General features: G+C 44.4%; 2 protein-coding genes across 2 annotated transcripts in view; both read right to left on the bottom strand.

Moving 5' to 3' along the window:
* Positions 1 to 6,317, bottom strand: part of LOC147883019 (putative protein S-acyltransferase 14) — a 37,053-nt gene extending 30,736 nt beyond the window's left edge. The window contains exons 1-2 of the mRNA XM_087399363.1: positions 6,219 to 6,317; positions 5,892 to 6,176 (exon numbers count right to left, since the gene is read on the bottom strand). Of these exons, the coding sequence (XP_087255489.1) occupies positions 5,892 to 6,176; positions 6,219 to 6,236 (303 nt within the window). The 5' untranslated portion in view covers positions 6,237 to 6,317. The remainder of the gene's footprint in view (positions 1 to 5,891; positions 6,177 to 6,218) is intronic.
* A 5,298-nt stretch (positions 6,318 to 11,615) lies between these two features.
* Positions 11,616 to 24,084, bottom strand: part of LOC147883018 (vacuolar ATPase subunit F family protein) — a 28,678-nt gene continuing 16,209 nt past the window's right edge. The window contains exon 4 of the mRNA XM_087399364.1: positions 11,616 to 11,980. Coding sequence (XP_087255490.1) covers positions 11,813 to 11,980 — 168 coding nt within the window. The 3' untranslated portion in view covers positions 11,616 to 11,812. The remainder of the gene's footprint in view (positions 11,981 to 24,084) is intronic.

Here is a 24,084-nt window from a genome sequence, read left to right as displayed (position 1 = left end):
CACGATCTTCCAATCGTCCCCCTCATAATGAGTGAACAACCTGGAGTCTTCCAGGCACCATGCTCTGAGGATCTCTTTCAACCCGTCCTTCCTGTGGCAAGGTCTGCAACCAATGAATATTTCCAGATAACCTGGACCATGAACTCTCGCTGAGTTCTCAAGCAGGTACTCTTCTGGCTTCAGTACTCTTTGTCCATCACCTTCTAGCAATCTGCGTCCGAGATTTGAAGAAGCACCAATACTTCCCCTTCTGCCTTCGAAGAAGGCCAATTCCTTCCAATCTCTTATCACCTGAGACAAATGAAGAGCAGAGTCTCTCCACAGCATGCTATAAAGGCTCAAATGCAGAATATCAAATACATACTAGACTGTTGTACTGCCTGAATGTTCGCTCTGAAAGCAAACTCTCATTGAGGCACCCACCAAGCGCTTGTGTAATCCTGTATTGTCCCCTTCTGAACTCCAGCATCCATCTGACCATGAGACCCCAGGGCCTTCCATGGAATTGACCCTCGTGTCAGTGTTGACAGCCACACCTAGAAGGTACCAAGCGCTCCATGCTGTCCTTCACCTTCACAAAGGCATCTGACTCGTCGTCGACCCACATCTCTATGTCAGACATCCTCACTATGATTTCTGGATCAACATATCTGACCTCGGTAACACTCGGTGATGTCACCAGGAACAACTCCTTAATTACCACATTTACTTTGGCCTCTCCCTCTGAATCTGAGTCAGACTCCTTTTTGTTTTTCAGATCCACCTTTTTCTTTCTGCAGTCCTTTGCAAAATGTCCTGGCGTATCACAGTAGAAGCACTTCTTCTTATGCTTCCTCTTCGAAGTCCCCTCGTCGTCAGAGTCGTCTTTCTTGGACTTACCACCATTAGGCTTGCCCTTTCCTTTGCCAGCGGAATCCTTCGCCAGCATCGCCTTGCCGTCTTTGTCCTCGTTGTAGAGCTTCTCCCGAGCTTCCTCCTGTAGCAGTAACGGACCCAACTCCTCAAATATCAGAGGTTTGGTCCTCTGTCCTGCTGTCACAGTCGTAACAAAGCTTTTGAAACTCCGAGGCAGTCTCCTCAGTACCATCAAGGCCAAATGGCATGAGTCTGTCTTCTGACCAACTGCTGCCAGCTGATCCCTCACCACCTTGACCTTCGTCAAATGGCTATGTACCGTATCTCCTTCTTCCATATCAAGATTGTAGAGTTGATACTGAAGAAGCAAACTCCGGGAGGTGTTGTCCGTCTCGTACAAATCTTTCAGGGTGGCCCAAGCCTCTACTGACGTCTCGGCCAGCTGGATATGTGGAAGAATAGAGTCCGCGTAGTCCCTATGATTATTGCCAGGGCATGGGCATCTCTGTCTTCCCAAGCTTCAAGCTCCTCTCTGTCTACTGCCATGAGTATCTCCCCTTTTCTATCCACCATGTCCTCCGGCTTTGACTCCACTCCCGTGGTCAGCTTCCACAACTTCCGAGCCACTAAATGACTCCGGATCTTCACTTTCCAGATCAAGTAATTAGTCCCGTCCAAGTTCCCAGACTCTCCAAAGTTAGGGATAGTGAAAGAGAGAAAACTGGGGGAGGAGGAAGGGAAAGCAGGGGCTGAAGAGGCTGTAGAGGTTGACATCTCTGCTGTTTATACCACACAGCAAAGTCAACCAAACTTAATTGCAGTAGACCAGAATTATGAACGCACCTGACTGAACCTGAGTCACCCTCCTTCTTGCAAGGGCACAATCCTCCAGTCGTGGAAGTCGATTCCCAAGAGCTTCTGAATTAGGGTTGTCCTTCAGCAAGGTCCCTGCCTTCAGGCTCCCACACCTGTGAGCCTCCTACTTGGGCTCTGATACCATGTTAGAAAATACCCAACAGAGGGTACACGCAGCGGAAGAGTTATAGTAATGCCCAGGAGCTCACACAGTGTGGTGTGGGTGTGGAATCACAAACTTCTTTACTTATGTTCATACCATAGGTGTGCAAACTCATCAATAGACAATGAACCAACCAGATAGAGAAACCACCAAAATATATATTTCCGTCCACCACTATGGACACAATACAAAAGAGACAGATCCAGAGTCCCACCAATGATGTGGTCCTCTGATCTTACCACAAGGTCCTTCTCCTATCTGCTGGCTATCTCTAGACTCGAGCCCGCGTGCTCCACCTCGAGCTTCTGTAGACTTTCCATCCAGATCCCTTCCACCTTGCTGTCTTTGCACCAGCCTAGGTGGGCAGCACTCTGAGCTAGGTCTGCAGCTCTACAGCTCTCTTGTCTCCTTCTGGATAGAGACCCACAAGTGGCTATCTGCTGCTCCCTCTGCTCCCTGAACTGCTGCTCCAAGTGATGAGAAGTGAGGCCTCAAGGACCTCCTTTCATAGGGCCCGGCTGGTAAAAATACCGACCAGCCTGCAGCAGACTGGCCGACCAGTCTGTGGCTGGTCCAGCCCTATAAGGGCTCACAACCCAGGGCTTTTGGCCCAAACTTCCAGGGCCTTTGGCCCTCCATTCAAGGCAGGGGTCCAGCCTATATAAGGCATGCCTTCTGCCCACTGACAGCCACATTTGCTGCTCCACATCTGCGCCTGCACATCCTGCGCCTCTGCCAGGCCCTCTCCCAGTTCCGTACAGAGCCGTACACCGTGTAGATGTCAGCGCCATGTGCTCGCTTTTTATTCCGGGTTCCTTGTGCTGGCTACTGCTTCGCCTTTTGCTGCTGCAGATCCATCCTAGCTCCAGGTACCCTCCATCTCTTTGATTCTTGCCCACAACAGCTCTAGATGTGCTGCCCACATGACAGCCAAGATGCTGTCCATGTGGCAGCCCCATCTTATCACTCAATCCCTTCTGGCTCTTGTCCACATGACATCCAATCAGATGCCCATGTGACAGACACTCAAACCCTAGGTTCACCCCCCCATGCTCTCCTCATATGGGGGCTTACAGATGGGGAGGTGACCTTTCCAACAGTTTCACTATTCGAAGGTCTCTCTCTCTCTCTCTCTCTCACTCTCTCTCTCTCTCTATCTCTATCTCTATCTCTATCTCTATCTCTATCTACTGTTCTACGCTATCTCTATCTCTATCTCTATCTACTGTTCTAGCAATCTATTATAAATTATCTACTGTTCTACGCTACTGTTTCACTATTCGAAGGTCTCTCTCGCTCTCTATCTCTATCTCTATCTCTATCTCTATCTCTATCTACTGTTCTAGCAATCTATTATAAATTATCTACTGTTCTACGCTACTGTTCCACTATTCGAAGGTCTCTCTCTCTCTGTATCTCTATCTCTATCTCTATCTCTATCTCTATCTATGCCATTGTGTACACATTAAGGAAAGGAATGAGATTTGAAATAGCACTGTGTAATTTCTGGGCAAACGTTTTCGTAATCTTCCACTGCGGGGAGTGTTGGATGTAGCAAGTAATCTCCACCTCTGTTTTCTAACAGAATTGCGTGCATCATTGCAGTCTCTCACTCCAATTCTCCCTCGTAGTCAGAGTGCTATTGCAGTAGCACGGAATCCTGTGTTTCATGCCCACATGAAACACATTGAAATTTATGCCCACACAACACACATTGAGATTCACTGTCATGATGTTGAGAGCCGTCACATGCAAGGGAGATCAGCCTGACCTTTTGCACGACACATCTGAATGTTTCAGATGGCCGATCTGTTCACCAATGCACTAACTCGAGAAAGTTTGGAGCTTCCCGTAAAGCTTTCAACATGTTTCCATTTGATGGTTGAGATCACACATTGTATAGTAGGACATTGTCACTAAAAGGGAGTTGCAAGGTAGGGGCACTTTTTCCCTCATTGATATTTTTTCCCTTAACCATGGTTATTGGTTGAGTTAGTATGTTAGTATCGGCCCGAACCCCCAACCCCCAATTTGGGTTTCAAACTAGGGTTTTAGGGTTTTATATCCTTGTACTCTCTTTTGTTGTTTCATTCTCAGCACAAAATTTTCGTTGCCCCTCCTCTCTTGCTCTCCTTCACTTCCATTTCACAAGGCCCGATGCAACTCCTGTCCCAAAATTAGCCCCTAGGGGTGCTGACGTGCCCAGTCAAGAAAACCATGTACTTTCCAACACGTTGCTGTCCAACTCATGGGGAGGACAGAGGGGAGGAGAACAAAGCCCTCCTAGAGCTAGAGGCCTGCAACAAATGCTCTAAGTGGCCCACTTTGGCTGGTGGTTTTAACAGTAAGTAGGCCCAATCCGTCCGTTGCCTCGAGAGAGGTATCACTATAACGCCACGCTAAACCTCGGCCTTCTTTAAGAAAGACCAAGGCAATAAGCATGCAAGCCAATGCTTAGGTCAATCATGCTTTGATGAGCACCATCAGGGATGTTGCAATTGAGCCTCATACATATCAAGATGCACAGGGTCATGGAAGGCCATGGATCTGAAATTGGATCCATTGAGAAGAATGCTACTTGGATTTGGCTGATCCACCCATTGGGAAGAATATTGTGGGCACTAAAAAGATCTGTAAGATAGCATATCATTTATATGAGATGATGGAGAAGATTAAACCCCGTCTTGTTGCCAACGGTATGCACAGGAAGAGGAAATTAATTATGAGAAGATCTTTGCCCTAATGGCAAAGATGACTATAATGGCTTCTATCATATCCTTGACTGCACTTTATGGATGGTCTGTTTATCAGATGGAGGTTTATGTACATAAACATTCGTTGCAGGTTTATGTACAGAAGCCCCAATGTTTTGCTGGGCCTATGGTCATCATGGAAAGGACAATGCAATCATGGGTTGTAAACGAGTTTAGATAAAGAATCTGACTTTAGTTTAATGAAGGAGTCTAGGGTCCTTGACAGGATGGTGCAAAATAATGTTTTGCACTATATATGTGGCAATATGCCACATGTAGCTCTACGACTTAATTTAGTTATAGGGTCTAGTATTGCTTTGTACTTGAAAGTCATGTGTGATTCATCTCAGCTTCGCAAGCTTTCTGCAACATTGTATAACTTGTATGTTCTCTCTCCACTTTCACAAACTTCACAAGTGGTATCAGAGCCTCTCTTCCAATCACACAGCAAGAATCTCAAGGGGTTTATTTTGTAGCTTTAAAATCATTATGATTCACAAAACAAAATGAAAATAAGATTAGTAATGATGCATAGGACATTCGGCTCTGAAAATTTTTGCTTTTCGTGCTTTTAAGACTTTCTATACTAATCAAGAGCTTTAATCGTTGACTAGAAGGAAGAATGCATGACCCGCTCTGTGATATGGAAGTTGCTGCAAAGACTAAAGTCATCAAACACGGATGCCACACGAGATCAACTTCTCAAACAACCCTGTTTCTTTGATAAGTCTGACCGTATTAAATCTCAGAATTTAGCATATCTTTTGACTTTGCATGGTCTCGTGCAAGAGAACGCAAGCTACATCAAAAGGTCAAAGGCAATTGCAGACAACAGCGCATGTGCATGCCATGTGACAAAGGCCTTACCAAAAATGAATGCTCGACTCTATCAGATCCTTTTTGGACAGCGAAGGAGAGATAGAAGATGAATGCTGTAGCAGGGGGGAGGATGTGCGAATGACTTTGATATCTTTAGCCCTTTCAAGTTCAAAAATGGCAAATGTACATTTTCACTTGTATACATTTGAAGGTTGTCATTGGCAAAAGCAAAGAAAAGAATAGCTCAATACCAACTAAAGCAATAGGAAACACGAGACATTAGTTCTAAGATAATTTTCATGAATACGAGCACAGAACATTCTTGACAACCGGACAGAGCAATGAAGAAGGAACACGTACTGCGATTCACAGAATTTTATTATAATGATCCAACACTTCCACAAGGCAAAATCAACAAAGCAACAGAGAATACCGATCTAGCTTACCAGCGCGTGAAAGACGAGCAAAACAAGGAGAGCAACTCCAATGTCTGATCCCCCTCTCAATAACTGAGGAAGATAAGTTGCTATGACTACGGCGTAGTATGATACTGCCACTACGGCCAAGACTACAACGATCATGATAGACCCTACGATCCGAAGTCCAGTGCAGAATTGGAAAACGTTCCACGCCATTGAGATCTGGAATGGACGGAAGCCTGTGGGTGGGCGTCGTACAAAAATCAAAACCCGGTCAACAAAACACACCCAGGTCGACTCCTCTCCCACAATGTTTTTTGTCTCTCAAAATTTTTGGCGGACAAGATACTAAATAATATTAGATAAAAACATGTGAATCTAATTACAAAACCGGCTTCCCTAGTGGTTTGGGGCATTCGGCTTCCAATCCCAGATCACTCGCTCAAATCTTGGAGGCTGGGGCCGGGTGGGTGTTTGTGTGATGTGTGTGAGCTTACCACAACTCTGGACCCTCTGCCCACCAAGCCTCCCTAGTGGTTTGAAGCATTCGGCTTCCAATCCCAGATCACTCGCTCAAATCTTGGACGCTAGGGCTGGGTGGGTGTGTGTGTGATGTGTGTGAGCTTACCACAACTCTGGACCCTCTACCCACCAATCTAGGTCGGGTGCCCCTCGATAGGATGTGTGTGAGCTTACCACAACTGTGGACCCTCTACCCACCAATCTAGGTCGGGTGCCCCTCGATGGGACCACTAGTGTGTGAATGTGGGGTAGGTGTGTTATTAAAAAATAGTTTACAAAATACAAGAAGAATTTTTATCAAGTTCTCTCATTCCTTTCGAGGTTATAAATAAATGTAGCCATTATTTATTCACATGGAAAAGATCATGGAAAATATTTCACAATTTTAATACTTTGAAAAAACAAAGATATCATAAATGATAAGAGATCACAAATATGAAATAAAAATATCATAAAACATAAGAGATTAGAAATACCTCCACTTGTAGACCTAGACATGTGGCATGGTATTGAATGGGATTACCGTTATCGCTACAACTCTTATGACATCTTAGTGTCCAAAAAAAAAAAGAGAAGGTATGAATGGAACCTATTAGCCTGAAGAACATTCGATTTCAACTTTGATTAAATATAGTAGGAAACAATTTGGTTTTGTGTGGTGATGAAGAGGACAATTTGAGCTATTAAAGGCAATTCAATATAAAACTGTTATTGCATCATCAAGGAAACAACCAAGAAAAAGAATTGTTGTGTTTTAGATGGTTTTAATATTTGATTTGTACGAATTTTATCATGTGACCTCCAAAACTACAATAATCAATCATCAAAACAAAGATAATACATAAGGCAAAAATTATGCATCAAAAAGTCATGTCATGAACAGCTCATATAATATCTTAAAAACTACTCTCAATAATAGTGAAAAACAACCTATAAAATATCTATTTGTTAGTATATGAATTAATAGAATGGTCAAAGAAGCTTGCTCCTAAGATTTATTCTACTTGGTGATTTCGTATTGTATTCACTTGTATCCTATGGGAGCATAGGGAGGGGAATAATTGTTGTCATATACTTTTCGTTATCATTACATAATATCTAGAATGGAGAGCAATTATATGAACCCACAACTTTGTTTGTATTATTTTAAAGTAGAAGAGTAGTTGTAGGAATTTAATTTCCATATTGTTCATGTGCATTTGGTGTTTTTATTTGGGGGGGAGGAGAGGGAAGGGGAATTGGTTATTGGATGTGAAGTACATGACCTCTAAATACAATTGCTTTTGCTTTTAAAAGCAATAACAAAGGTTAGTTACATAGAGGTAGTAGATTTACACAACTTTTTTTAAGGGCATATTAGTTGCATATTTACTATACATTAAGATAGATATGAAAATGTACTTGATTAAGGCCATGTACAGGGGGTTTCTTTACTTTGATGCCATGCAAGAAACTCTTGCATACGATGCCTTTCTTTGTGTCATATAACAAACTTGCAAATACAAATGCCTTTCTTTGTGTAATTCAATAATTGAAGTTTTGGTATATGAAGCATAGAAAATTCAAAAGCAAGATTACATTTGCACTTCTTAAATCATTGAGACAAGAGTGATCATGCAATGAATGATTTCTTGCTACAATTATTTGCTTTGATAAAATATGCATTATAAAGTAAATATAATGATGGAAAAATCAAGTCTCACAAAAAAAAACTGCCTCGCAATGTAGTTATTGTATTATCCTTTTGTAAGTATATATATTCATAAATACATATACATGCATGAACACATACATGTACACACACACATACGCACACTTACATATAATAGATAATATTTCAAGAGAGAGTGATGTGCGTCCATCTATTACACAAAAGTAGAGTTTCCATCCATGGTTTGCATTCCTTATAGGTGCAACCAAGCTTTGTCAACTTCATTTTATGACTATTAACTTCTTTTTGTTTTGTATGGACAAAAGTCATTTGAATCATGGATCTCCTTAGGCAACATATTAGTTACAAGAAGAAGCTTATTTCTATGAGATATTATTTTCACAAATTGATGTTGTAGCTCAATATCTTAGTTTCATTATGCTTGAGGTTTTAGGAGTATAATGCTCACATTGTTTATACTACTACTCTAATTGATTGTGATCATTATGAATGGGTTTACTTCAAACCATGTTGAGTTGCCACAAACAGCTAACATAGTTGGATAGCTAGAGCATTTGTAATGTTCTTTCTTTGTAGGGCCATTGATGTTGAGAATATAAGATGTTGTAGCTAGAGGATTCAAGGATACCATTGAAATAGAATATGTCTACTTGAATCGAGCAATAATAACAAGTATTTGTGCGCATAGAGAGTTTGTACTACCTCCTTATACACAATATTGATGATGTCTAGTATTGTTGACTCCATGTCTCGATCGTTACTACTATTAAAAAGTAAAACGATATTGCAATGTGTAGGAGACCATGCATGAAGACATATGTTGGAAGACATAATCCCATAAGTCAAATAGTTTGGCCTTGCAATTTGTTGATCAGTCATCTTGAAAGCACCTCATCGCATATCAATGCATGTAGTAGTTCTACTAATGGAGTATTCACATTGATGTTGTATGCATAAGATTTATAGGGCATCAAAGGACTAATGTTGCATAGGTATGCATTCAAATCATAAGACAAAACTTTGCAAGATATAATGAAATCAAGCTCTTTCTATAAAACAAATTGTTTACATTTTGGACAAATATTGGTAATTGTTTGTCAAGGGGTCTAGAGAGGACATAATTGATCTATCTTTATGTGGGTCACCACTATCTTTATGTAGCTAAACAAAACTATGCATGCTTCACAAATGATTATTAATGGTGGTGGTGGCTTCTTGGTGTGGATTTGAAAAGTAGGAGATGGAATACTATAGGATGATTCCACATTTACAACCTTCTTCTACATGAGACCAAAAGCTAATGATTTTAAGTACATAGTCATGGAAAGATTCTACAATCCCTTGTTCACTCAATAGAATTCCTTATTCAAAGATTCACTCAATGATTCTACAATCCCTCATTCACTCAATAGTATTCCTAATCTCCAATCATGCTTATTCCCTCATGGTTTTTTGGAAATTGAACCCTACTCTTGACCTATGTAATGGAAGATGCATACTCGGTAAAATATTTGGACTAAGAGAATATCAACCTCTATAAACTAAAGGTATGCTTGGAGCTAGGCTGACCATTATTCATGCTAGTCAAAATTGCAACCTTGATAACTCTGATAGGAAAATGGTCCATATCCTTATTTATTTGATACCAAACCATTTTAGAAGAATGTTTCCCCTTTGGTGTCCAAAAAGCATATGCTAGCGTGGCTCCTATCATTGTATGTAGAATAGTTTCAAATGCATTGTTTTGTTCTTGACTCAGTATATTCATCATCTTATAGTTCCTTGTTGCATGAAGGCATGACCAAAAGCAAACTCTTATATTAGAACTCATTGCTTGTCACACGTCACAAAAAAGAGCATGGCAAACCATCAAATATGTCTTATTGTAGACATATATCATAGTGTAACTTCAAGCAAAGCTTGCACATTAGCTTCTTTCCATCCACTTCGACATGCAATATGATGTCAATACAAGAGGTCCTCAATCAATGGAAGCTTTAAGTCTTTCCATACGCTGAATGGTTGAGCTAGATCAAAGAAGAGCAAGATTGCACTGAAAAGTATGAGGAGTTGATGGCATACTCAAGATTCTGTATGTATGCATGTATGACACACACAAACACACACCCACCCTCTAATGCACAATCCGAACGAACGTTTTGAAGTCAAGAAACGATATAGTGCTATAGGCACAATTCAAAAGCATTCAATGCTTTTCTAATCAAGGTTGAGCGAAGGTAGTTGTCCTACATCTTTCTCACTTCTCTTGGTTTCCATTCTTTTTGCTTAGGGGGCAAATTCAGACACTCTTTGTCAAGATCATAAATTTAACTTTGTCACTTGCAACAACTATGTGGTGTCATTAAGAACAAAAGTGATCATTTGCAGTTTGTTTTGTGAACCCTGCAACCTTTTGAGTTTTAATATCCAAATGCGAGGTAAATATGTGCGAGGATGACTCTCAAGGAAAATATGTAGTGCACATAAAGAAACTACTTTATCTCATTGTTGGATTTGCCCATTGTTTAAAAAACTCTATGTAGAAGTTGAATAATGGCATGTTATGACCAGTTTATTAGCACTTGTAGATTTATTTGATGGCTATCATCATTGTGTTTCAAAGACATGCAAGTCATATAAAATAACCCAATGGTTATATACAAAAGCACCTCTCAAACATTGTTATTATTGTCTTTTTACTTATATAATGGATAATTATGTCCACCTTTTGTCATGATATAGCTAAAAGCTCATGGCCATCTTTTGGAGCACTTTCCATCTCATGCAAGTTGCTATAAATGAAATGAATTATATTGCATCTCAGTCACATTTTGTCATGCATAATTTTAAGCGTTGTTTTTGGCATAATTCTCTCCTAGGTCATGATGCAATTGTATATTCGGGTACCAACCGTCTTCTCCACATAGGAAGAGAAACATAATGTAAGGCGATATATGCATAGTATATGCTTGAGATTCCTGTAGAGTATACAAGCTTGTTATTGTACTCTAATTTCGACCATCCACTGTTAGTAAGCATACAGCCTTCTACAAGGCCTTATGACTGCAGCCCTCATACTTGATTCTATTGGAGACATCGCAGCTTCAGTTGTATTTTCTTTTTCTTTTACCTTCTGCACATAGAAGCTAGGCTTTTCATTTTCCATGTTCTTTTGTCCCAGCTTTGTATCTTCTCTATCATAGAAGAATAGCACCACGTTTGGATACTTACGAACGTGGTGCTATTCTTCTATTGGAGAGATCGCAGCTTCAGTTGTATTTTCTTTTTCTTTTACCTTCTGCACATAGAAGCTAGGCTTTTCATTTTCCAAGAGACATGTTCTTTTGTCCCAGCTTTGTATCTTCTCTATCATAGAAGAATAGCACCACGTTTGGATACTTACGAACAGATAGCCTCATTCACAACTAATCTGGTGCTTTACTCTGAACCCTAAACACTCCTATATCTTTTCAGTTCGTTATGCCATGCTTTTTACAAATTCAAGTTAGCTTAGGAATTAAACATCATACTTGCACACTTCAACAAACACCAAGACGTGTTGGAATGAGTCATATCACATGGGTGCTCAATTAAATGTACATGCTGATTATAATCACAACAAGTTTACCAGGAGTTGGAAATGAAAAGAAAATTATTCAATCAGATTTGTGTACCATCCTATTTTATTCCATCCAAGTGCAACTAATTTCTCCCAGTCCATCCTGAAGCTAGATAAGCATGAACCAAAAAAAATCTACCACCTACTGGTGGGACCTGCTGGGTCACTAGAAAACATATGCTTCACACGTGACAAGATTGAGTCTTGTGCTGGGTCATATGGATGCTCTTTTGAGGGTATCTCAAGAATGGCAGGTAATGGCTTATTATAGCTGTCAACAACAAAGCGGATCATGTTTGCAATCTGTAAACAACAAAAGGTGGAACAAGTTAGGTTTATAGACACAAGACTTGAACCTTCACCAGAAACTGCATGCATCCCAGAAATTCACATTGCATACCCAAGCTCAAAAACTCTTTTTCAGCGTCAGCCAACCTTTCCAATATATACAATGCGTTACTGTTTGTCAGGGGGTAAAAACATCCAAAGTAGGAAATGAGAATTCCAAATGTATAAGTTGATAATTAACTCATAACAATGAATACCAAACTATTACGCATTTTGCATTTCTGTTGTATGGCTTCTAGAGAACATCCATGCATTTGCCATATATCAAAATGGTACTGTAGAGGTTGTGATCATGGTGCACAACAGCTATGGCAGATGAATTGCTTGCAGTACCCATCACATTGCCCTGCATAGAAAAGCCTCCCCAAAAACAAAATTTTCAGGGAAACACCCTAGCTCCTGCTCCCTGAGCTTCAAGCTCCTGTCCCCCCTTCAACAACCAATATCCCAGCCACAGGAGAGAGTGCTATACGGATGACTTGGGGTGTTAAGGATGCTGTCAACAGAGCTTTTGTGGCCAGACCAAAAAGATCGCTTTCAGATACCCTCCCCAAGAGAAAAACAATGCCCCTGATGGAAAGTGAGGAGAACAAGCAGGCTGGAGGGGATGAGAGACCAAGGAAAGGGGCAAAAATGTCTAGGAGACTGCTCAACTCCTGCTCCAATGGAGCCCAGTTTATCTAGGTTTGCACTTGGTTTTCTTCATTCCTTGGTACCATGCAGTTTACAATCAATGACATGGAGACCCAGCTCCATGTGCCAAAGTTTTCAGTCACCTTGAGGTTCCCAGGATTGCCCAGAGCGTACATTGGCATCATAAGAGCGCATTCTTGCATTGTCTTAAACATAGGCGCCTTCGTCAAAGCACATTCTGGCATTTGCTCACCATCAGAGCACATTCTAGCATTGTCTTGAAGATAGAAGGACCCAATGTCTGTTCTATCAGAGGCAGATTGGGCACACGTGGATGGGCTCCAGGTTCTCTTGTTGTCACAGATGATCTGCAGTAAGCCATCGGTCTCACATAAGTTAGTTCTGGCTGAGTTTGGGGCATTTCCACTAGCTTGGTTCCCCTTAAACGTCGACGAAGGCCTCAGTATTTTCACAGTAGAGTACTCCCAACTTGTTGGGGGGGCTGTAATCCGAGTTATAGTTCCTCAACCTCAGACCGTCGCAAGTTACCATGGCTGACCATATCCTCATCCATGACTTCAGCAATTGCAGGCAAAAAAAGGTGTCAGTACGCATGTACACATGGATGGTTTGAGAATCTAGGGCACCATACGGACATATTCCCCCTCCCCCCTTTCTGTTCCACTCGCTTACCACGATGTTAGCCAAGATATCCAGGAGGATCTCTCCTTGCAAGCTTCCTGTGCGGCTCAGCTTCTACAGGGACGACTGCTTATGGTAAAAACCGATTGTAGCTCCAGTCATGCAGAGACCACCCACCTCATGCATTACCTTCCAACATCTTGTCACCTATCGTCTCTGGTTGAGCAATATAAGAAGTTCTGGTCATGGTTGCCTTGTTGTCCAAGTTGCCACCACTATATTTGAAGATGGTGGTCATACTGAAGATGAGGTAGCCATACTCAAGATGGCACAACCATACAGAAGACGGAATGCATGGTGATCAACCATGGAAAATGATGCCACTGAAACTGATGACCAATGCATTGGATCTGCTGAAAAAAACTGGCCAGTGTGTGAGGTTTTATAAAAAGAAGTCACAGAGATCAGTAATAAATGTGCAGTAAGCAGTAATAAAGAGAGGAGGAAACATAGAAGTGGATAGCCATGGAGCAGGTTTCTCAGAAGAGTCCTTATAGAGATGCATGGCATGTTCACCTGCTCGTGAAGCCATGTTTTTCCTAGTCTGCTGCTCTTCCTACAGCAGAAGTCCTATCAACTCGTGAAAAGTGAGAGGATTTGCAACCCCCCTCAACGACAAATTCAGCGAGGTATGAAAGCTGAGATAAGACTCAGGAAGAGAATTCAGAGTAGTGGTAATCATCTCTGAATCAGGAATGACCTCATCAATATTCAGCAACTGCTCTCGTAAATCATGTAGCTTTGTGAGGTGCACTTACATGGAGTCGCCCTCTTCCATATGTGTATGAGACAATTCTCTTTTCAAAAAAGACACCCTGGCGTCATTCCGAGCTGCATACATGCTCTCCAAAATATCCCATGCTGCCTTTGAGGTCTTACACGACCGGATATGCAGAATGATGAATCTTTTCACTGAAAGAGAAATACACGACAAAGCTAAAGCATCACGTGAATCCCATCTCTTCTGCTCTGGAGTGGTAGGTATAACTGCACCAATAACTTGTGCTGCAGCTGTACCCTGTGCACGACCTCTGCCTCCTTGTTGGGGAGGGGTATTAGGTGCCACATTTGCTGGCCAGAACTCATCCCCACTTACATAGTCCCATAAATTACGAGAAATCAGAATATTGCGTACCATAAAACTCCAGAGGGAGTAGTTGGTACCGTCCAGCTTATCCTCTTGTGAGAGACCACTGAAACCGAAATCATTCTGATTTTGTTGGGCCATGTCTGAGAAAGAAAATACAGCAAATGCAAATCTGAATTCCCGTGCTGGGAATAGAGTGCACAAATCCCAAAAAACACAGCCAAACACTGGCTAAAAATGCAACTCAAATCTCTATAATGTCTCTGTCAGAAATCTGCCAGAGCATCCAATCTCTCCCAAAACCTGCCAAAAGCACTTCAAAACACTCACAGAAAGGCAGTGTGAACTGAAACCTGTCAAATTGCTCTCCCAACACAAAAGCCCCGATTTGTGGCTTGAAATTGCAACCAGAAAGGGGCAAATGGTCTGAAAGCCCCAAATGTTGCACAAATTGCTCTCTGTTTGCAAAAGCCCCAAATTTCACTGCGAAATTGCAGTGTAATTGCAAAAGCCCCAAATGTTGAGGTGAAATTGAGTTGAAATTGGGGCAAATCCAAGAAAAGCCCCAAATTTTGCAAAATGCCCAATTCAAATAATATGCTCAAATCTGCCCAAAAAACTGCTCTGCCAAACAATGGCTTCCTGCAAAGAAATGTCTGCCAGACGACCAACTGCAAGAATGCCTGCAGAAATGAAACCTGCTCAGAAGGCCAAATGCAACTGTACGGCCTGTACCGTGACTATACGACAGAGGTACGGATGGTCGTACTGTACGAACGAGCTGTCTGCTGCAGGTTGTACGAAATGTACGGATAGGTTCGGTGGGTACAACACCTGTACGGACGAGCTGCACGCAGAAAGTACGGAAGGTACTAAGGTTGTACGGAACAGTACGGACGCCTGACGAACTGACGACAAAAATGACGCAGGAGCAGTACGGTCGATGCAGGTGTACAACTGGTGACAACGAACCGTACGAAAAACCGTACAGTCTGGCGACGGGCTGTACGACTGAAGATCTGCTGTACGGAATGGAGCTGCAGGCTGTACGACGCTACACTTGTACGGGCGGCGAGATTGTACGATGGCCGCGCAGGTACTGTACGGGACTGTACGGAATCAGCCCGTACAGATTGTACGGACGGTGAACTGATTGAGCAGGGAGCTTGCGGGCTGGAGCTGGAGACGAATGTGCAGCAGGAGCAAACGCAAGAAAAACCTGCTCTGATACCAAATGTGAGAATGGGAGAGAGCAAAGGTGAGAGCAAGAGGCAGGAGTGAGAGAGAGCTGAAAAGATAGTTGCAAATAGATGAGCGTGTTACAACTGAATGGAGTGATAGGTTTTGTCTAAGTGACAAAACCTTATTCTTCGCTAACCATAGTTAGTAAACTAACTGTGGTTAGGGGGGAAAATCTCTAAGTGAGGGAAAAGTGCCCCTAACCTACTTATTACATTACATTGGTCACTGCTAAATTATAGCAATAATTCTAACACTCGTAGGATTTATGCTGCAGACTAGAGGAGCCTTTCATGGATGAGGAGCTCTAGAAAGCCCTCAAGGCTCTCCCGACCCAGAAGTATCCTGGCGAAGATAGCTTGACTCCGGCCTTCTTCCGGAACTTCTGGGAGATTATCTCCACCCCTTTCTGACTAGCATGCTAGGAGATTTTTGACACCGGCTCCCTCCCTCAGTCCTTGAGTAGGGGTTAGATTTCTTTGATCCTGAAAGGGGGAGTTAGATTAGACATCTGAAAGTGGAGACCGATCACTCTGCTTGATACCGCTTACAAGATCCTCGCCCAGGTCTTGAGCTTACGGTTACGGCCCCATCTTACGGACATCATCCACGACACACACACAGGGTTTGTCCAGGAGCGCAGCATCCTAGACAACATCTTCACTTTTTGGGAGGCAGTGGATTGGTCCAGGGAGAAGTCACAGCCGCTGGGCATCCTTCTCTTGGATTTTGAGAAGGCCTATGATAGGGTGGAGTAATCCTTCCTGGAGGGCACTATGCAGAGATTGGGTTTCTCAGATAGATGGGTCAGAGCAGTTTCAACGCTCTATGCGAGGAGCTCTAGCCAAATGCTTATTAGAGGACACATGGACGAGGCCTTTCCTCTCTCGCGCTCGGTTCGCCAAGGCTGCCCACTTGCTCCCTTCCTCTTCTTGTTCGTGGCGGAGGCCTTGGGCTACTACTTGAGATCACAAGTGGCGAGCCTCACAGGGTTGAGGCTCCCAATCCGACAAGAGGAGAAACTGCTCGACTCTGAGTTTGCAGATGACAGGGCCTTGTATGTTGAGGGCACCACAACGAGTTTGGAGAGAGTCAAGGGAGCCTTGGCTATCTACTGCAAGGCCTCGGGTGCGCGGATCAATTAGACAAAGTCTATAGGTTTCTTCACGGGCCAAGAGGAGACACGGGAGATCCGTGAGTGGGGGAGTGATTTTGGCTTCAGATGGATACCGCGGGGTCAAACAGCGAGATACCTCGGTTGCCAGGTTGGTATTGATATTACAGCAGAGCGGTAGATCACCCGAGTCCTTGAGAGTGTTCGGTGCAAACTTCTCTGCTGGAGCTCGGCCAAGCTCTCCCTAGCAGGGCGTGCCTTAGTGGCAAACCAAGCCCTTCTCACCACGGCCTGGTATATCGCCTCCTGCTGGTGCTTTCACAGAGGATGCATTGGGCAACTCCGACAGTTGGTTCGGAACTTCCTCTGGGCAGGATCCGACAGCATGCGGAATATTAGAGTCCGGGTCGCTTGGCAGATGGTGATCATGCCACAGCCACTGGGAGGCTTGGGTATCATAGATCCGGAGATGCAGAGCAGAGCCCTCTTGGGCAAGTTGGTTGTTCGCGGCCTCACTCCAGGTGCAGAGCCTTGGAAGCTCCTCTTACAGAGAGGACTTCTCAGGAACACCCCACACACCGAAGCTCAGTGGCAGCCTTCACACAAGCGGATCTTCTCAAAGGCTCCCCTTATAGGGAAGGGTTCCCCTTTGATGCGGAGCCTTCACAGGGTCTGGCAAAGACTAGCAGGGAGTCTCATTTGTGCTCCGCCCAGATGTAGAGAGGAGTTTGAGCGTCAGCCCCTTATGTGGCACCCAGAGATCCGAGATCAGGAGGGGTGTATGCTTGGACAGCGGACGCACATTGGTCGGGCACAGTGGGACAGTGACCCTGCCGGGTCTTTTGGTAGACGCAGTAGATCACCAATGGAGCTAGAGGCGAGGCTTGGCACTATAGCACATTTGCGAGGGACAGGGCAGCAGATGAGAGAGATCGACCTAGCCATCCACGAGTCCTGGTGGGAGCGACTTCACGCAAGGAGGGACAACATTTGACTGGGGCAGTTCTCTCGGACTCGTGTCCCTTTGAGAATGATGATGCAACGAGGCAGCATGCACCCCGGCATCTACCGTGTAGGAGCTAGAGGCCTACTCCATCCGCTCATGAAGAGGGACCCTAAGATGGATGGGAGTCTCAATGGGATTCACTGGCAGATGATCAGAGTGGTGGGATGTTTGGTGAAGGAGCGGCACATTGACCCTCCCAATATTTCAGAGGAGGATGCCCCTAGATGGCATCTCTGGCTGTGGGAGGGTAGACCCTTGAGGGAGGTCCAGTGGGATCCGGGAGAGTGGTTCTCGCCCTCCAGGGGTGGCCTTGCTGAGCAGATGGATGAGATGCCCTTCTTTTCATATACCACACAGATTGGCAGGAGGCTTCAGATGGACTCTTCGAGGTGGGTGGGACCCCTCAAGGGAGCGGTATTAGGTGACCCAGAGAGTGCCACGAGATGTTGGTTCTAGGTTTTGGACACGGTTATGGTCCAGTTTGCGACCGAGGAAGATATCCTACTTCTTCTAGCTCGCCGCCCATGGAGGCTTGCCCATCGGACCGTGGTTGGAGCAAATGCGAGTGGAGGGGCAGTGCCATTGTTGCTCTGGTGGTTTCCTAGAGACGATTCCGCACTGCCTTTGGAGCTGTCGCAAAGCAGCGAGGATCTGGATGGGAGCCCTCACGATCATGACCCGCATGCCGAGTCTTCAGAGGGACTACACCTCGGGAATGGTGGCCTGGTTGACGAAGGGAGGACACACATTCCAAATCGATGAGGTCTCCCCAGCCTACCAGATACAGGGTTAGAGCATACAAGGGATAGCGCTCCATGAGGCAGTCCCTCCTGATAGCCTAGCTCCCCTTTCTCCTCTGGAGGACAGCGTTTGGGAGGTGGTAGCCAGTATCACTGCATGGAACATCTAGGTGGCTTGTTGCAGTCTCGTGATGGGTGAGCATCAGGTTCCACCCTCGGCTACCATGGTCGCCATCTGGCAGGATATCATCTATACTCTATGCTCCACCTGGGAGCATGGGACTCTAAGCTCTAGAGCAACTATTGAGCAGCTACCATGGTCGCCATCTAGCAGGATATCATCTATACTCTACGCTCCACCTGGGAGCGTGGGACTCCAAGCTCTAGAACGACTATTGAGCGGCGTGCTCGTTTCTACAAGGCTTGGCCTGCAGGAGTCTTCTACATCTTCACTCTACAAGGGATTCGCTGGTTGTATAGTCCCCCCACTTGGCTGTTAGCCCCAGTACCAGAGATTCCCTAGGCAGTGAGCTGGTTTTCTCTGGAACAGGCCGGTTTTTCTTTCAGCCTTTTCCTGGTTTTTCCATACTCAGCACCTTCGGGGCTGCTGTTTTGTATGAAGTCTTTCAAGCATTAATAGAAGGTTCCTTTCTTTGGGGGGGAAAAAAAAGTAACTACCAATTTGGCAGCTGGAAAACCAAAACCTCCTCATCAGGCTCTCTCTTTCTCGTCTCACCCTTTGCTAGCATGCTGGAAGGTGGAAGAAAAACAAGACTCCATATCCTTGGATTTTAAAAATAGAGCTCTTTTTTTCAACCATGTTCATTTCACCCTATCTGGAATATGGCCTCTAATGGATCTTATACTCCCTATAGACATAACTTCAATCTTCAAAAGACTGATAGTTCTCGGCAAAGAACAGGCCGCAAATGCACCAGAGATTTCTTCCAACCATTCAGTTGGAGATGGAAGTGATCGATGTGTTCCCAAAACACGATTCCCCAGATTGTACAGAAATTGAGAGCCATTTGAGATGCTTTCCTGGCTCTCGAAGATCATCTCAACTCCTTGCAGATTTCATGTGCTGATATTCGAGAGATGGTGCTCTATGCTGCATGTGGGCAGACTGGAGAACACAACGGAGAGATGGCTAGCTTAGGGCCTTGTTTGCGCCAGTCATTGCTAGAAGCGTAGCTGCCATTCAGGTGAGTGCCCACTATTGGCCCATCCTGGTACCTGCAACAATAATGACGCTATGACAAAATCAATACCAAAAGATGCACGGGGAGGCCAATCGAGAGGTACCAAAGTCCCCACAACAACAGCAGACATGACAGCTGGGAGTTGACAGCCAAGAGTGCCAACAGTTCGAGAGGTCACCAACCTTTGTTGGTCTTGAAACGGTAGAAATCACAGTGGAAAGGGCAAACCGTGTAAAAGCAATCATTGGCGGAAACAAGCAAGACAGGAGGCATACCCTTCTATATGTGCCTTTTAACTTTTAACTAGGCTTACACAAGCTGTGCATCTGTGTATTCTCTAGGCTTGTGACCGTAAGAGAAATAGCCTACACAGCTTAAGCATGCAGAAATGTGGGCTATCCAGCTCAGATCTGCTCACTTATTTCAAAGGTCCAAAAGGAAGAGTAGCTTCAAGGAGAAACTACCAGGGATTGCGACTGTAATAGAGGGTCAAAATAGAGGCATTTCGCAGGGCGTAAGCACCTGTACAGTCAGTCTTCTTCAATTTTATGCATGATCTTTTCAAAAGGTTTTGACCTGTTTTGACCTACTGGAGCAATTTCCTCAAGAAATTTCAGGTCAGGAAGCTTAGTGGGCCTCCATTGAGAATCATAACTGCAAAAAGAAGTCAAATCTAAGGCAATTCGCACACATGGAAGTTTTTGACAGGTCTAGTCTGTCATTTGTCCAATAATTAGAGCAATGGTTGCTAGAAACTCTTCTGTATCAGCACCTCAACAACAATAAAGTACAGCAGCAACAGGTGGCGTCAGAGAAGTACAAGCAGTATTTCAAGGTACTAGAAACTCTTCTGTAGCAGCACCTCAACAACAATAAAGTACAGCAGCAACAGGTCACATCAGAGAAGCATAAGAAGTCTCAAACAGATCAGAACATGACAGTCTCAAAAACAGGGAAGTCAGAGATGACGGAAAGGACCCCCTTGACATTGATGACTAGCCTCACCAAAACCTACTGAACAAGGAATAACAAAAGGCTGGACCTATTGAGAGACTTACAAACAGAAAACATGATCCTTAAAAGGACAATAACAAAATTACAAGACAGAGTCGAAGAGGTGGAAGAGAAAGTGGAAAAGAGATGCAAACAATTAAAAGAGGGAACTCAAAAATAGAGAGGGTAGAAAACAAAGTTCAAAATGCTACAGGACAACCATCTAACTCCAGTCCAAGAAGCTAGGCAATCAAAACTGAAAACCTCGGAACTCCAGAATACCCACATGCACTCCTGGAAACTGTGGTACTGCTGTCTGCATGACTGCAGTGAGGGAGAGCTGGAATGAACCTGCCTCCTCTGTTGGCGTGATAACTGCTGAGGGTAAAAACTCTGCCACCCTCCTGGAATCTGGAACTGTGGAAATGTCTCCCGAAGAACTTGCGTGACAGCGGTTTTGGACCACAGAAGAACAGGGAGAGGCAAGTCACAAGTTGGGAAAGTGCTCTAGGGCTATTCTATCACATCGTCTTGCTGAATTTTTACTACCAAAGCAGTTTGTAGGCTATTGGTGGGTTGCCAGAAGCTCAAAAACGAAATTCGTTTTCATGCCAGAAGCCTCCAGATCAGTTCGTTTTTGCTGCATGCCTACTGTTCATGCCTTCCGAGGCCAAATCTGATTCGCACTTCTTCCAAGGGCTTTCCAAGCCAAGTGCCTATCAAAATCGTACTTTTCCAGGCAATTTGGAGCTTCCCTGCAACTCGATTTGCTTCTAGACTTGCCGATTCACTTCCAGCAGGTTTTCCAAGATCTATAGGTGGGGACATCTTGTGCATGTTGCTTTAAGTTTGTCATGGTTTTAACTCATGTGGAGTAGTTTTTTTTGGCTTCATGATAGTATCTAGACCCTAATCCAGATCACAGGCCTTTGGGTTCATAAAGGATTTGGCTCTATGGAGGTGTCCCCATAAAATATTTGTAGTCCAGACCTAGGAGTGGGAGTGGGAGTGGATTGATGCAGAGCACCAAGAGAAGAGACTCCCCTTCTTTCGCTACATGGTCAGTAATGCCAGGAAACTTTAGCTTAGCCTTAGAAGCTACAAGCCTACTAGAGCTCCTCATTGGGAGAATTTTCAGTTTTTCGCTGACCTACTTTTGCTGATTTTCACCTTCCAGGGTGCCAAAGATCTTGCCAGGGAATTTTGTTTTTGCGTGTTTGCTGATTTCCCAGGGTTTCCGAGCTTTCCAATCAGTTGATTGCGTTCTGGGAGCTTTCCTATTGCCTCAGAACCTTCAGATCCTTTTGCTTTGCACAACTGGCTTTTCTGTTTGCCAGGAACAGCCAGGTGTGGTTGTTTTACCAGCCTCTGTCTTGCTAGGACTCCCTTGATGGGTATTCAGATCTACCAAAGCAGATTGGGCTCATTTCTCTCATACCAGGACTCCCCTAGTGGGTATCAGAGCTGCCAGGTTAGAACCCTCAGCCAGATTCGGAAGAAGGGCTGCCATGGAATATTGCACTGGACTGGGATGCCTTTCCTATGATTGCATAGCAAAATCAGAAGTGCCTATGATCGGATTATTCAGTTGGCTGTCTGTGGGCTGACGCACTACGGTGCTATTCTTGCATTTGGATGCCTTCTAAATAAAAGATAAAGAAATACCGAAGGGGGCGCTAAGTTTAGGGCCAATCTGGTGTCTGATGTAGGACGAGGGCGATCTAGCGCTTGGGTGTTGTTTTCTAAGCTGTTTTGGTTTCCTGTGGCAAGTTCTGAATGGCTGGAAACTAAGTACTTGCTGGTTATTATCTGTTCACTGCCCTTTGGATTTCCCGAAGGCCGGCTACACTTCCTGCTCTTTTACTTCTGCATAGGGATTTGTTTTATTCATTTTGTTGTTGGCCACAACGGCCATTTCTTTCTTGGTGGCTGAGCTTACCTAAATGGTTTGGCCACAACAGCCATTTCTTTCTTGGTGGCTGAGCTTACCTAAATGGTGATCATCTCTTCAACCATGGAGACAAGTGTTGGCACTAGTGGAGATGTGTTGCATTTTTCCATAACCTCTGCAATAATTTCTTGCTTGCCTTCACTCTCCATCTCCTTCACCTTTCTTCCAAGAGCTGCAACCATAAGCCGAATCTCTCTCACTTCTTGTTGTAAAAAGTATATTTGCTTCTGTGAGTCAGATCCCATCCTCTGCTTGTGCTACAATGCCTAGGGGCTGGGTGTTGATATGGAGGCTGCAACGTCAGAGTAGGAGGGCTTTCTAATCAATGTAGAATTGAAAGTCTTCATCTTCGGGAGTTCCATAATGGCCTGTGCAAACTTTCATGTGCCCTTTGTTGAAGCTAACCCCCAAGCTAAGACAAGGGTTCAGCTCAGGCTGGGGTGAAGGAAAGGACTCTACGAAGAGGTACTACGGGGAGAGATTGTACGACAGAGGTACGACTAACGGAGAGGCACGTACTACAGGACTGTGCGGGATTGTACAGCAAATACGGCGGGATTGTATAGGGAGACTGACGACTATACGGTGAAAGAAAGAAAGAAAGGTGTATTAACGTCTTCAAGAACCTCGTGGGTCTATGAGACAAGATACAAGATATATGTAACCCATACAAGCCACTGTAAGCTCAAGCAAAGGGCTCACTAAGGCCCTTGCTGAGTGCTAAGTGCTACAAATGCAGAAAGCTAGTACAAAATATAGTAGGAAAAAAGAGCAATCAATTGCTCAGAACCAAAGCTCCAAGTACGTGTGGAGGCTCTATATAACCCGGTTCCCTGATGATCCTTTGATGTGATGCAAAGAGCTCACGTATCCATGTCTTTTGGGCTATCTCTCGCGGTGGCGGGGGGCACGCTCTCGTGGATCTCTGTATCCGATGGGCTACATCGAGAGTAATGCCTCGTCTTTGGCGGTCCCCTCTAGGGAGGATTGAGATAGGTCAAACCTCAATTGTGCGTGCTCTGGTCACCCCACGTGTCATGTGTGGTCTCTGCGTCTCTCGTCCAACCACATCGTGCTGACGGGCCTCACTGTTGATCCATAGTGCTCTCGTCTCCTCGAGCTCCTCCCCCTCGATCTCATATGGTGCTGGGTCAGATGCGTAAAAATCAGTGACGCGTGTCTGTGCTCGGTCTAGCTCGGTGTCCTGAGGCATCGACTGTAGCTAATCTCTAGCCTGCCACATAAGGGAATCTCTGTGTCTCCGCATTTCAATCAGGTAGAGCCCAATGCAAACCTGATCGGGGAAATGTATCAGTCGTGTGAGTGGTCCGAAGCCGAGCCCCTCCTGAAAGAGACAGTGGTATCGCCCTCGGATCTCATAGTAGACCGAAC

The sequence above is a fragment of the Dipteris shenzhenensis genome, chromosome 28 (genome assembly GCF_047967505.1).
Source record: "Dipteris shenzhenensis isolate YYH24624 ecotype China chromosome 28, Dip_SZ_1.0, whole genome shotgun sequence".
NCBI classification, from domain to species: Eukaryota; Viridiplantae; Streptophyta; class Polypodiopsida; order Gleicheniales; family Dipteridaceae; genus Dipteris; species Dipteris shenzhenensis.
Note: the sequence above shows the minus strand (reverse complement) of the source record. Positions and strands in the feature narration are given on the sequence as shown.